Source organism: Zeugodacus cucurbitae, chromosome 3, assembly GCF_028554725.1.
Source record: "Zeugodacus cucurbitae isolate PBARC_wt_2022May chromosome 3, idZeuCucr1.2, whole genome shotgun sequence".
NCBI classification, from domain to species: Eukaryota; Metazoa; Arthropoda; class Insecta; order Diptera; family Tephritidae; genus Zeugodacus; species Zeugodacus cucurbitae.
In genome coordinates, this window is record NC_071668.1 from 59,666,667 (window position 1) to 59,678,668 (window position 12,002).

At 32.7% G+C, this 12,002-nt stretch overlaps 1 protein-coding gene across 1 annotated transcript; it reads right to left on the reverse strand.

Annotated features, from left to right (window-relative positions):
* Positions 1-6,969: 6,969 nt before the first annotated feature.
* On the reverse strand, positions 6,970-7,786 carry LOC105216179 (salivary glue protein Sgs-3). The gene has a single exon (XM_011190540.3). The coding sequence runs from the start codon at positions 7,736-7,738 to the stop codon at positions 7,061-7,063; it is 678 nt and encodes a 225-aa protein (XP_011188842.2). The 5' UTR covers positions 7,739-7,786; the 3' UTR covers positions 6,970-7,060.
* Between the last annotated feature and the right edge of the window lie 4,216 nt (positions 7,787-12,002).

A 12,002-nucleotide genomic window follows, 5' to 3' on the forward strand; every position in this document is an offset into this window, starting at 1 on the left:
TAATTTGCTTCCTTGCCTCTTTTATTTTTAACATCGAAAGATAAAATTTTGCAGATGTCTTTGTCTTTACTAATTGTTGGCTATGGATACCGATTGTTTGTTATACCCAAAACTTCCAAAGAGAAAGGTATATGCTTATATGTATGTATATCAAGATGATTTTGAGACAAGACGACTTCTGTGATTTCGGGTACAAAGTTACAACCAAAATTCTATAAGAACCACACCAGAATTCCCATAAAAAGTTTCTTAGTCATATTTTTGAGGTTTATAGGGATATCGGGCAACAATCAGGCCTATCTGATATATACCTAGTATATTGTTAGTATAAAAGATATCTTAATATTACCTAAATTACCAATATTAAATATATGAAATTCGTCTATATTTTTCCCTAACTCCCATACACCCTATATCATGATTTCAGCACATCTTATTAATAATAATCAATTAGCAATTTTGTCGAATAGCGAAAAATGAATTGAAAAATTGCTTGTAAAATGCGAAAGTATTATTTGTTCTGCTGCACTCGAACTCAACACTCTCTTAATTGGTTAATAAGTCACATGACATTCTTTAATTTAGGTCAGAAAAATTAGTAAAAAGTTCTTCACCTCAATTTTGATATCATGTGAATGTTATGCTGTCTAAAAGTTTAAAATAAGAAAGTTACGTGGGTATTCTTCCAATTAATCTCCATTTGGAGTTGTATTTTAAGCTCTAACAAGTTAATTAACTTTTTATTTATATATATTCATTCATTTCATCATTATCCAAATTGCTGTGTCTGAAATAAATAGGGAAGATATAGAGAAAATGGATCTCTTACTACCAATATAAGTCTCTTAAAACTGTTAGATTATAAAGTCTATGAATAATTTAGTGGCTCACTTGTAAACAGTCGATGATTAGATTCATAGAAAATTATTACGAAATTGAACGGGACTGACATTAGACTTAAATAAAAGACCGACCGAAATATTAGGTCCATCTTGAAAGAACCAGCTAACTAAAAAGTGAGCTGTCCTCCATAGGAAGATCGGTTATATTCTGAATTATTCACCAAAATGTTGCATTGAATTGGCTGGAAGATTTTTCGACTCGCAAAGTGTTGAAAAATCAGGTTAATCAAAGTGTTGAAAAATTAGTTTAAATTCTTTCTAGAGTCTTTATTTTCTAGATCTTAGATTAGATAAGAAAAAAGAAAGTTAGAAAAACTTTGCTTTGGAAAGTCTTCATACCACTCAATCCTTAACCTAACATACCTTTATCTGTTGTGCGAGTTTTTAAAAGAAATGGTGATATAAACTGGGGTAAATCATACAAGTGTACGAAGTCTGGAATAAATCTATATTTCCGAATTCGATTATTATCAAGTATGATAAAAATAAAAATCGTGAAATATTTTTCTTGACATTAATCAGATATGAAATCATTGAGGCTCTTTTGGGCTTTCATAGCATTGTGCCAGTGTTATTCGGATCCACTGAGCAATTTGCTCTTAGTAAGGTTACATGCCGTGAGGCTAAATAAATAAGGGGAGATTGAGACATTGAGACACTTTCTTCTTCATTGTCGAGATTTCGTCTGTCGTGTCGTGATTACAAATTCGTGAAAGGCTCAAAGCGTTTTGTCGTCACTTGCGTGTCTTGGAAATCCATTTTGAGATGTATGCGACATCACAAAGGAATAGCTTTAGCTGTCCAAGTGGGATATCTTGTGGCACATCAGATCAGGCCCTTCAACATAACCTAATCTAATCTATCCGTTCTTAAAACAGGTTATACAATTGAAGACTTGTTTTTACAGTCTTTCCAATAGCTAAATATCAAAACCTACCAAATTCAGTCAACTGTCCATGTTGGTTAGATAGGTGGTTTACGCTCTCACTTCTAAAGGTATGAGAGTTGTGCTGCGATTAATACACTTCGTGTAGTTGCAGACTTTTGCGAGCGCCTAACCGTCGCTTCCTAAAACTTTACTCTTCTCAGAGTACTATATCACTGTTTGTGTTTCTCATTTGCTGATTGATGTACATTAATTTTTCAAGTTTTATTTTTGCCGGCTGCCAACTTAGGGTCTCACTTTCTCTTCGCCTACTACAAGTCTTCGCGCAATTTTTCTCCAAATATTCAGAAGATATTACGTCATAAATATACTGCGCGCTAATAATCGTTTGAGTGGTAGGTATACAGTTTTAATGAAACTTATTGGTTATTGTACATAAGTGATAAGTGGGTCGAGTTTGCCCAAAAAAAAAAAATAAAATAAAACATAACGCAATGAGAAGATATCACTATTCCAATCATTTAGCAATATGATATGTATAAATATTTTTCTACGAACTAAAATGGCGTTGATAACACCAAATAAACATTCGACAATGAAACAACTAGATTATTTTAAAATAAAGTGAGATCAGGAAAACATACTTATCATAAACAGTTTTGTAGAAGCGATGAGTAGTTCCGATTGTTTTAGATATAACAACGACTACCACATGCGGTGTATCTGATGGGGTTGGAGAGACTAAAGTGTCCACTTTAGGTAATATTCTTGTGCTCGTTACTATTTCCGAAAGGGAAATCTCAGCAGAGAGTTCTTGAATATATTCTCGCAGAGTGAGTTCAAAAATAAAGAAACGTGTTTGGCTTGTTAAATCTTCAAAGACTCTTAATCAATTGGTCACTTATTTACTTACCGCCACTTGACATAGATCTTACCTAAAAAGCACTCACGCACAGTTAAACACATCCATGTTTGTATGTATACTTTTTTATATTCTTGGACTTTAAAGGTTCATCAATCAAAATAATACGTCAGATATAGATTGTAGAAACACCTCTTCAACTAATTGATTGACTAGATAATTAAAAGTAATAAACAAAACGAAAAAAAAATACAAATTGGTGTAATCAATGTCAACTGATTAGTGCTGTCCATTTACTTGTACAATTACATTTCTTAGAGCTTATTGATAAGTACAAGAGTTGTAAAACTTTGATTCAAGTAATATTATTTGGTGAAGATTCATTGATAAACTATTCGATGACGCATGGAAGTTTTCTAAATTACTGTTTTCGAGCATATTTTGTTTTTTTGTTTTTTAACCCAAACGATTACCCTCCTCCCGCCCAACCGACGCGTGGGGCGCAGTCCGCATACGAGCGGAATTTGCCGAGTCTAGAAAGGCAAGAGATTTTTAAGCGTCCGGTTCTCAAACTGCTCAGCTACAGAAAGAAACATTTCAACAGCTGAGATTTAAAAATATATAAAAACAAAAAGTTAAAAATTTCTGAATATTATTTATTAAGAGAAGACAAAATAGTTTTTTTGATGCTAAATATTGAGTCAGATGGATCAAATGTGCTGGAATGCGAATTAAAATCATGACATATTCGGCAGAATGGTTCATTTAACTCAAAATTTGTTCTAGAAGATTTTAGAAATAATGGTCTAAACTGCCTGGATGAACGCAATGGGACATTAAACTTAATATCAGACAAAAGAAATGAACTACAAACTAAACCATTCAGAAGTTTTACTAGAAAAATTATACCTAGCATTTCTCTGCGACTAGTGAGTGTGGGAAGACTTATAAGTTTTAAACGACTAGTATACGGGGGAAGATTCAATCTTGAATCCCAATGTAAGTGGCCTAAAGCAAAAAGTAAAAATTGTTTTTGAACGGACTCAAGCTTATCAGAATGGGATTGATAGCTAGGATTCCATACCACAGAACCATACTCCAATATAGGCCTTACCAATGTTGTAAAAAGAATTTTAGTAATATACGGATCACTAAATTCTTTAGACCAACGTTTAACAAAGCTAAGAGCACCTTTAGCTTTTAAGACAATTGAATTTACATGAGAATTAAAATTTAGTTTAGGGTCCATATTAACTCCTAAATCAACAAAGCTAAAAACTTGCTCTAAACTGAAGTTATTTATTACATAGGGGGAAAGATCAACAGTTCTACGGGAAAAGCACATCGTTTTACATTTTTTAAGATTCAGTGGCATATCATTTTTGTGACACCAAGTAACTAAATTATTTAAATCCGATTGCAACTCAGTCCTTTCTTTATGAGAAGTATATGATTTAAAAAGTTTTACATCATCCGCATATAATAAAATTTCTGAAAACTTAATTACTGAAGGTATATCATTGATGAACAACAAGAACAGAATCGGGCCGAGATGACTACCCTGTGGAACCCCTGAAGTGACACTAATTGAATCGGATAATGTATTATTAAATAAAACTTGTTGTTTTCTGTTAGTAAGATATGAGGATACCCATTCAAGAAGTCTTGGTTGAAAACCAAGAAGATTCAGTTTTTGCAAAAGAATTGAGTGGTTTACTCTATCGAATGCTTTACTAAAGTCTGTATATATAACATCAGTATTCTTATTATCCCTAAAACCCATTGACACATGGTTTACAAATTCAAGCAAGTTAGTTACTGTAGATTTCCCTTTACAAAATCCATGTTGAGAGAATGAAATTAAAGGAGAGATTAAGAAAGTTATTTGGTCAGTGACAATAGCTTCAAAAAGTTTGGGTATAGCTGACATTTTAGCTATCCCCCTATAGTTCTCAACAGATGATCTAACTCCACTTTTATGCAAAGGTAATATAAAAGAGTTTTTCCACATTGACGGAAAAATGCCTTGTTTAAGAGATAGGTTAAAAAGCTTAGTTAAGGGCAGATAGATATATTTTGCGCAATTTTTAAGAAAGCTTGAGGGAATCATATCAGGGCCATATTTAAACGAATTTTTTAACGTAACTAAATAATTTAAGACATCTGTTTCAGAAATAATTGGTGTATTAATTACAGTACTCGGACATAACACTTGATGATATGGCACATTCATAGGGTAGTTTGAACAATAATTGGATTTGAAGAATTCTGCAAACATATTAGAAATAATATAATTGTCACATGACATTGTTGATTTATATTTCATCGCAGACGGAAAATTTGAAATCCTGCGTTTGGAGTTAACGAAACCATAAAACAATTTCGGATTACGAATAATATTATTTTTTACTTTGATTATGTAGTTTTTATAACATTTTTTGTTAAGTTCCTCAAACTGACGACGCAATTTAGAATATTTTAAATAGTCAACAAGAGCTCCAGTTCTTTTATAAAGTTTAAAAGCACGAGCTTTTTTATTTTTTAATTTACATAGCTCATTCGAATACCACAAATTTGAACTTTTTCTTTTGATAATAAAACATTTCGGAACAAATCTTTCAAAAATATTATAAATTGTTTCATTAAAATGTGATACATTTAATTCAATATTACCACTATAATCAGGCCAAGTCAATTTAGAAAGTTCACAATTAATCTTTTTGAAGTTAGCTTTCGCAAAGTTGAACCGAGAACAAAGGTCCTGTTTATTGCATACAAGTAATTCGTCTATGATTTCGATATTAATTTCCAAGGCAGGGTGATAAGAGTCCTCTGGCAAAACTAAAGGATCAGATCGGACCACAGAAACTGTTGAAGAATTATCAACATAGACCAAATCTAAGAATTTACCAAACTTGTTCGGAATTAAGTTAATTTGGTTAAGACCCATCCCAGACATTTCTTCCAAAAACTCATTAAAGCTTAAACGAGTGCAAAAAGGGGTAATGCAATCGTCAACAGATTTCCAAGATACACACGGTAAATTGAAATCGCCTAGAACAATTATGTAATCAGTATTCTTAGCAATTGAAAAAACATTATTTATTAAAGAAGCATGCTGCGTATATACAGATAAGTCCGATTGAGGCGGAATATAAGATAAAGTTAGATAAATAGAACATTTATTAATACAAATTCGTATGCACTTAAATTCAATAAAGTCCGCATGAGGAACTTCTACTTCTTCAGATGGAATTGAAGAATGCACAGCAAATAGTACACCCCCCCCGACTCTGTTCAGTCGATCGCATCTAAAGATTTGAAATTCACTATTTAATATTTCGTTATCAAAGATATGAGGTTTAAGCCAAGTTTCAGTAAAAGCGATGACTTTAAAATTACAATTAGTGCTGTTCAAATACAATTCTTTTAATTTTGTATTTAAACCCCTTACATTTTGATAGTGAATTTGTAATGAATTTTTTATAATTAGTTTTTTGAATCCGCGGCATTTTTTGGAATATGAGCAATTACAGTTTGTTTTTGTTGCTTTTGCTCGAATTCGCGCACGAAAGCACCAGGTGGCCAAAATGATTCATCAAGTAGCAATTGAAAATTAACAGCTGAAACGCCAATCTTGAAAGAAGATATGTTTCTTTCGTATTTAAAGTTAAATTTTCTGACATCAATATCAATATCGTTAATTTTTAATTTCGACGAGATGTAAAACTTTATATCTTCGATTGTGGTATCCGAAGCGAATCTCGAAACGAAAATTGATTTTCGTTGAGGTATTACTCTTTCTTACTGAAAAAGGTCGACTAAGAAGAAGCAAGGTTTTGCAATAGAAAATGTAAAAGTAGAGAGATATCTGAGATGATAGCATTACCGATCGGCGGTAGCGTACGTACCAATCAGACAAGGGAGGAGATGCGACACTCTAAAACGTACTTTATTGATCGCAAGAGGCTCAGTAGGTCTTTTACTATTAGGTTCGAATTAATATGACCTGCAGACAATACCGACTGTTGCTCAAAACATGTAAAGCTCAGTTCGTTCACTGAGGTCATTTGAAGTCCGTGTGTCCAATAAAAGGCCTCAAGAGAACGCTGCGGTAATAATTCGACGAGTCTATTTTTTCTGGTAAAAACATCAGCCTTTTCTTTCCAGAAACCTTTGTCAGGCTTATTTGATAGATGGCAGCTCGCCTTATGTTAGGATCATATGTAGAGCTAGTGAAATTAATATATGTTATTTGAATATTAGACCAATAAAGTTCAAATAAAAAAAAAAAAGATAATGAAAGAGAATTCTTCGTGTTTAATATTCGATTAAATAATTTATTATTTAAAATTTTGTACTACCAAAACTTATTGAATACTTAATTTCTAATACAAATTGACTTTTTAATCAAAACTGTTTACTTATCAGTCGGCTTAGACACCTCGCCTCTTTGGTGTTCTTACACAAACCGTCGAACGCATCGAAGGACATTAAATAGCCACACTCTTGTAATAAGAAATAACCGTTAGAGCAACGGTAATAATAACGGCAATTTCTTGGATAAGGATAGGTAGCGAAGACACCTCTACGACAAAGATTTTTGACATTTTGTGTGTCTGTTGTTATTGTAACTGGAGCTTGTTCTGTTGTTTTTGTTGTTGTTATTGGTGAAACTTGCGTTGTGGTAGTGGTACTAGCTGTTGTTGTTGTGGTTGCAGTAAATGCTGCAATTATTGTTGTAGGCGTTACTGTTGTACTCTCAGTTATTGTTGTTGCGGGCGCAGCTGTTGTTGTTGTTGACGCATCAACTTCGTCTGGTAACTCATTTATATCTTCACTCTCGCAGTCGTACTCCTCCAAACATTCATCCTGTGTGCAGTAAGCCGACTCTTCACCATTACAGTAAATATACGGATAACGGATTTTACATGTGTTATCCGAATTTGGTATATAATCCGTTGTCTCCGATGCAACCGTGTCACAATCACTTATAATTCGCGCATGTGTTAGTGCAAATAATTGTAGTGTTATTAAAAGAATAACTGTAGTATTGTTGTATAAATATTGACGTAAGGATAACAACATTTTTATTGTTTTTTCACTCCAACTCACAACGTCACATTCGCTTATACGTATCACGGTTAACTGTTTGTATTTTTCAGTTAAGTGAGTCACTTTTATATCAGCGCACAAAAGATATCGACGGGTTCTCAAGGACGGCTACACATTTTTAATCAATGAATGATTGCATGAAGACATATCTAGCTAGTTGATTACTCTGGCGATGCGTTGTATTGGAATTCCATTTCCACCATTATTTCGGTGGAAATCTGTTACAAAAATTCAGAAGCGCATATTTGATATGTACTAGGGAGGTTCGATAAGTACTTAGTCTAAAAAAGGGAACGTCAACATTTTGGAAAATAGGTACTTATTCCTCAATACAGCTTTCTTACATTCCCAAACACTTTCTTAGCGATACTTCCACTTCTTTGACTGGCCTAAAAAATAAGGAAATAAAACCTATAAGAAGCCATCCTATGCCAAGTTTGAGAATACCCGAACAGTTCGTAGTATATTTCGACTAATATGACCATGGTGACGGCGGATGTGTTAGCAGGTTTCTTATCATTGCTGAAAAAACACTTTCTCTTCACCAAATGAGAAAGGTTTTCCTGTAATTAAATAATTCGGCAGAGTAGAGTCCAGTGACCGGTTTGCCTTTTTCGTGGTACTCATTGTTGTTCAAATCTCGTGAAACGGTAGCCTTCACCTTACTATTGGATAGTAAGACGGGTTCGTCGGGTGATGTCCACTATTTTGATTGATTCCTTAGTCTCCTGTGTGTGTTTGTTCAAAAAATTTGAATATTACTTTTTTTCTTTCACAGATGATGAAAACAAAACTACCACTTCGATTCGGCAATTTGAAATTTTGACAGTAGGACGAAAATGTAATATTCTATAATAAATTTCTCTTGCGATAGGCTACGTACTAATTGGACCGCCCTCGTCCGCATCTGCAACTGCAGCCAAAGACTAACTTTTCTTGTGTCAGTGTGACTCGATTTATCTTATTTATGATAACCATGCTTGGCGTTATTACTTAAGAAATTTGTATTTGTAACTGGGTTAAGCAACAAGTCCGTTATCGCTTTTGGAAACTACTGATAAGATGTATGAAGTAGGAGAAATAATGTTGGTTCTATGATTTATTCCCAATTAAGAATCAATTGAGAAATATTTATCTGCTGACGAGTATTTATTGGAGCACAGTTTTGTTCATAAAAATGGCAACCGAATAAAGTAAAAGTCTTTTCTTCTCGCAATAGCAGCTATCAGTCCTTTGAAGCGTGAACATAATAGCCTAGAGACCATACAGGTCCTCAACATAGTCGTGCTAAAAAGAATTAAAGTTTTTTTTAATGCAGATATTATAGCTAAAGACATTCTTCAAATAAGCTTGTTCCACATCACAGTACTGTTTTCATAACTTCTTCCTTTTACAAAGAATACGATCTTCTAACCCTCTAGAGGTGTTTAGGGTGACTAGATCACAACTATTTTCACTTCCGTGAAGCTCGTTCCATATTTCCCTCCATTGAGTAATAAGATCACATATTAGACTATTTTTCTTTTACTCTCTCTCCCATTTAAAGATTTGAAGAGATTAAAAGACGGTTATTTCCTCATCTAACAAAAAAAAAAAAAAGAGTTCTGGTTTGATGACAGGGAGACTTACTGACGTTCCTGAGAAAGTTTGGTTAGTCTTCGTTTTTGTATCAGTATAAAACAACCTCAGCTAGTTTTAGGGAATACTGTGTAAGTAATCTGAATCATTAATTTTTGTAATATTTAATATGTAAAGTCTAATGACTTATCTCACACAATAGTGTAGGACCCAACCTTAAGAAACTTTCGAAATGAATTGTGTGTTATCTATTATATTTTAAGAAGAAATGTCTTTATTGTTCTGCTCTATTTTCAAATTATAATTTAACCTTATATAATACGAATCCAGGAAACATTATTATTGAATATGAAATTTCACGATTGTTTTCAATAGTATTCAACTGTATGTTATTGTGCCTTTTCATAACTAAATATGTATATAGGTTGTTGTTGTTACATCCTTCGAATTGATCTCTTATTGACCGCTCGTTTATTTTTTAATTTTACATTTTTTATTGATTCCATCGAATAACATGAAAAGTCCACAATCTCTAATTCCAAAATAGCCCTTAGCGCAATAGTAATAATAACGGGAACTGTCTGGATAGGGCTCAACAAATTCCATGCCACTTTCACATTTTCTTCTATAGGTAGTCGTCGATACAGTTGTAGTTGGTGCTGTACATTCAAATTCTTCTTCGCAACCGTCATTCGTACAATAGGCCGAACCTGCTCCGTTACAGTAAACCTGAGTATATATTGTATTGCATATCGGATCATTATTTTCAATGAATTCCTCTGCTTTGGAGCCACACTGACTGATCTCTCTTGCTTGCATCAATACAAGCAATTGTACAGTTATAACGGCGAAAATTGCAAGTTTTGCGAAGTAATTCTGCTGACGAAACATTTTTCTAGAAACAGAAAAGAGTTTATTTCTGGTTTACTTTGGACTAGCAAGGATGATGCAACCGTTTAAGAGTTTTATTGCGAACTGTTTGCTAGAATTAGAAAATTTCGCACTTTTATACGGGAGTTTTTTTATTTAATTAATTTTGTTAATTAAATTAATTGTATTCTTTTATTTTTGACATCAATAGATAACATTTCTCACATGTTTTTATTAATTGTTGATTTTAGATTCAGTATGATTTATTTTTATACTCTCGCAACATGCTGTCTCAGAGTATATTAGTTTTGTTCATGTCCAAGTTTGATACAGATATTTTGCTGCTGAGTATGGGCGAGATCGATCTATGCATTACCTCATTCTATATATTATATATTTATATGAACATTCTTTAGCTTTATGACAAATGAAATCAATTTAAACCTTGATCTAGTCCTCTTAACTATTTTTAAGATTTTCGTCCCTCTTTTTAATATTTAGTGTCATAGGGAAAAGGGAAAATGTTATATTGGGCTAATACTGAACATTTATGAAATATACCCAATATGATGATATACGTGCTTTTCATATTTTATAGTCAGAATAGATGTTGAATTCATATCTCTGCGAAAGTGAAAATTTTGCCGCTACGCTTGAAATCAGCTATACCTTACTTTTTTATAACATTTTCGTTAATTAGTTACATGTATTTTCTATAATTAGGTCATAAAATATAAGAACAAAATTGTACATTCCAATTTTGATATAATCTGAACCAACTAATTGACTTTTTATTAAAAAACCTTAAGGGGTTAGGGGTAGTCAGAGGCGCGAACATATGAGAATTTTCAGTAATTTTTACAAAAGTAATAATCTGGCATTATTACAGAATGCTATAGCTGTTTGTGTTGACCCAGTTCCAAAAAAGACTTAGCGGGGACTATTAAAGTCCTTGGAGATTCATGTAAAATCAATCGGATAAAAAAAAAATAGTTTTACAAATAGATAATCCTGTGCCTGATCGAAGCCTTTTTGTTTTTCTTTTTAAAAATTAACAAAATGGCGGCCTTAGGCAATTTTTTTCTGGATTTTCGGGAAAAAATCAACAGTTAATTGGTCTTAAAATATCGAAATTTTTGAAAAAAAGATCGTTTGTCAGACCTGAGTTTATTATGTATTTTAAATTTCATTAAAATTTACTGAGCGGTTCTTCAGTTACAGTTGTCACCAGTTCAAAAGCATAGTTTTGAGAAAAACGCATTTAAGGGGTTAGGGGTAGTCAGAGACACGAAAAAATGAGAATTTTCAGTAATTTTTTTGCTATTAAATCATGTTATTTTGCAAACGTAATAATATAGCATTATTATACAGTGTTTTGACTTAAAGTCAATAAATTCGAAAAAATATATATATAATTTCCAAAGTTATAACTGTCTGTGTTGACCCAGTTTCAAAAGAAGTTCCTTGCGGTGACAGTCATAAGTTCTAATAAATATATAAAATATATATAAAATCAATCGGATAAAAAAATTAGTTTTATAAATAGATAATCCTGAGCCTTTTTTTCAAAAATTAACAAATTAGCGGCGTCAGGAAATTATCGAGAAAAGATCAACAGTTAATTGGTCTTAAAGTTTTAATCGAGCATTTTGGAGTGTCCGAGCGCTCTTTGTTATTTGTCGAATAACTAGAAAAGTAATTATCGCTACTTTGGACTGAGTAGGCAATTGAACAGTAAAGTCCTCTCTCGACGAACCAAAATCAAACTCTACAAGCCGCTTATCATTCC

Coding starts and splice junctions, on each gene's coding strand:
- LOC105216179 (XM_011190540.3), bottom strand. CDS start 7,738: ATGTTGTTATCCTTACGTCAATATTTATACAACAATACTACAGTTATT.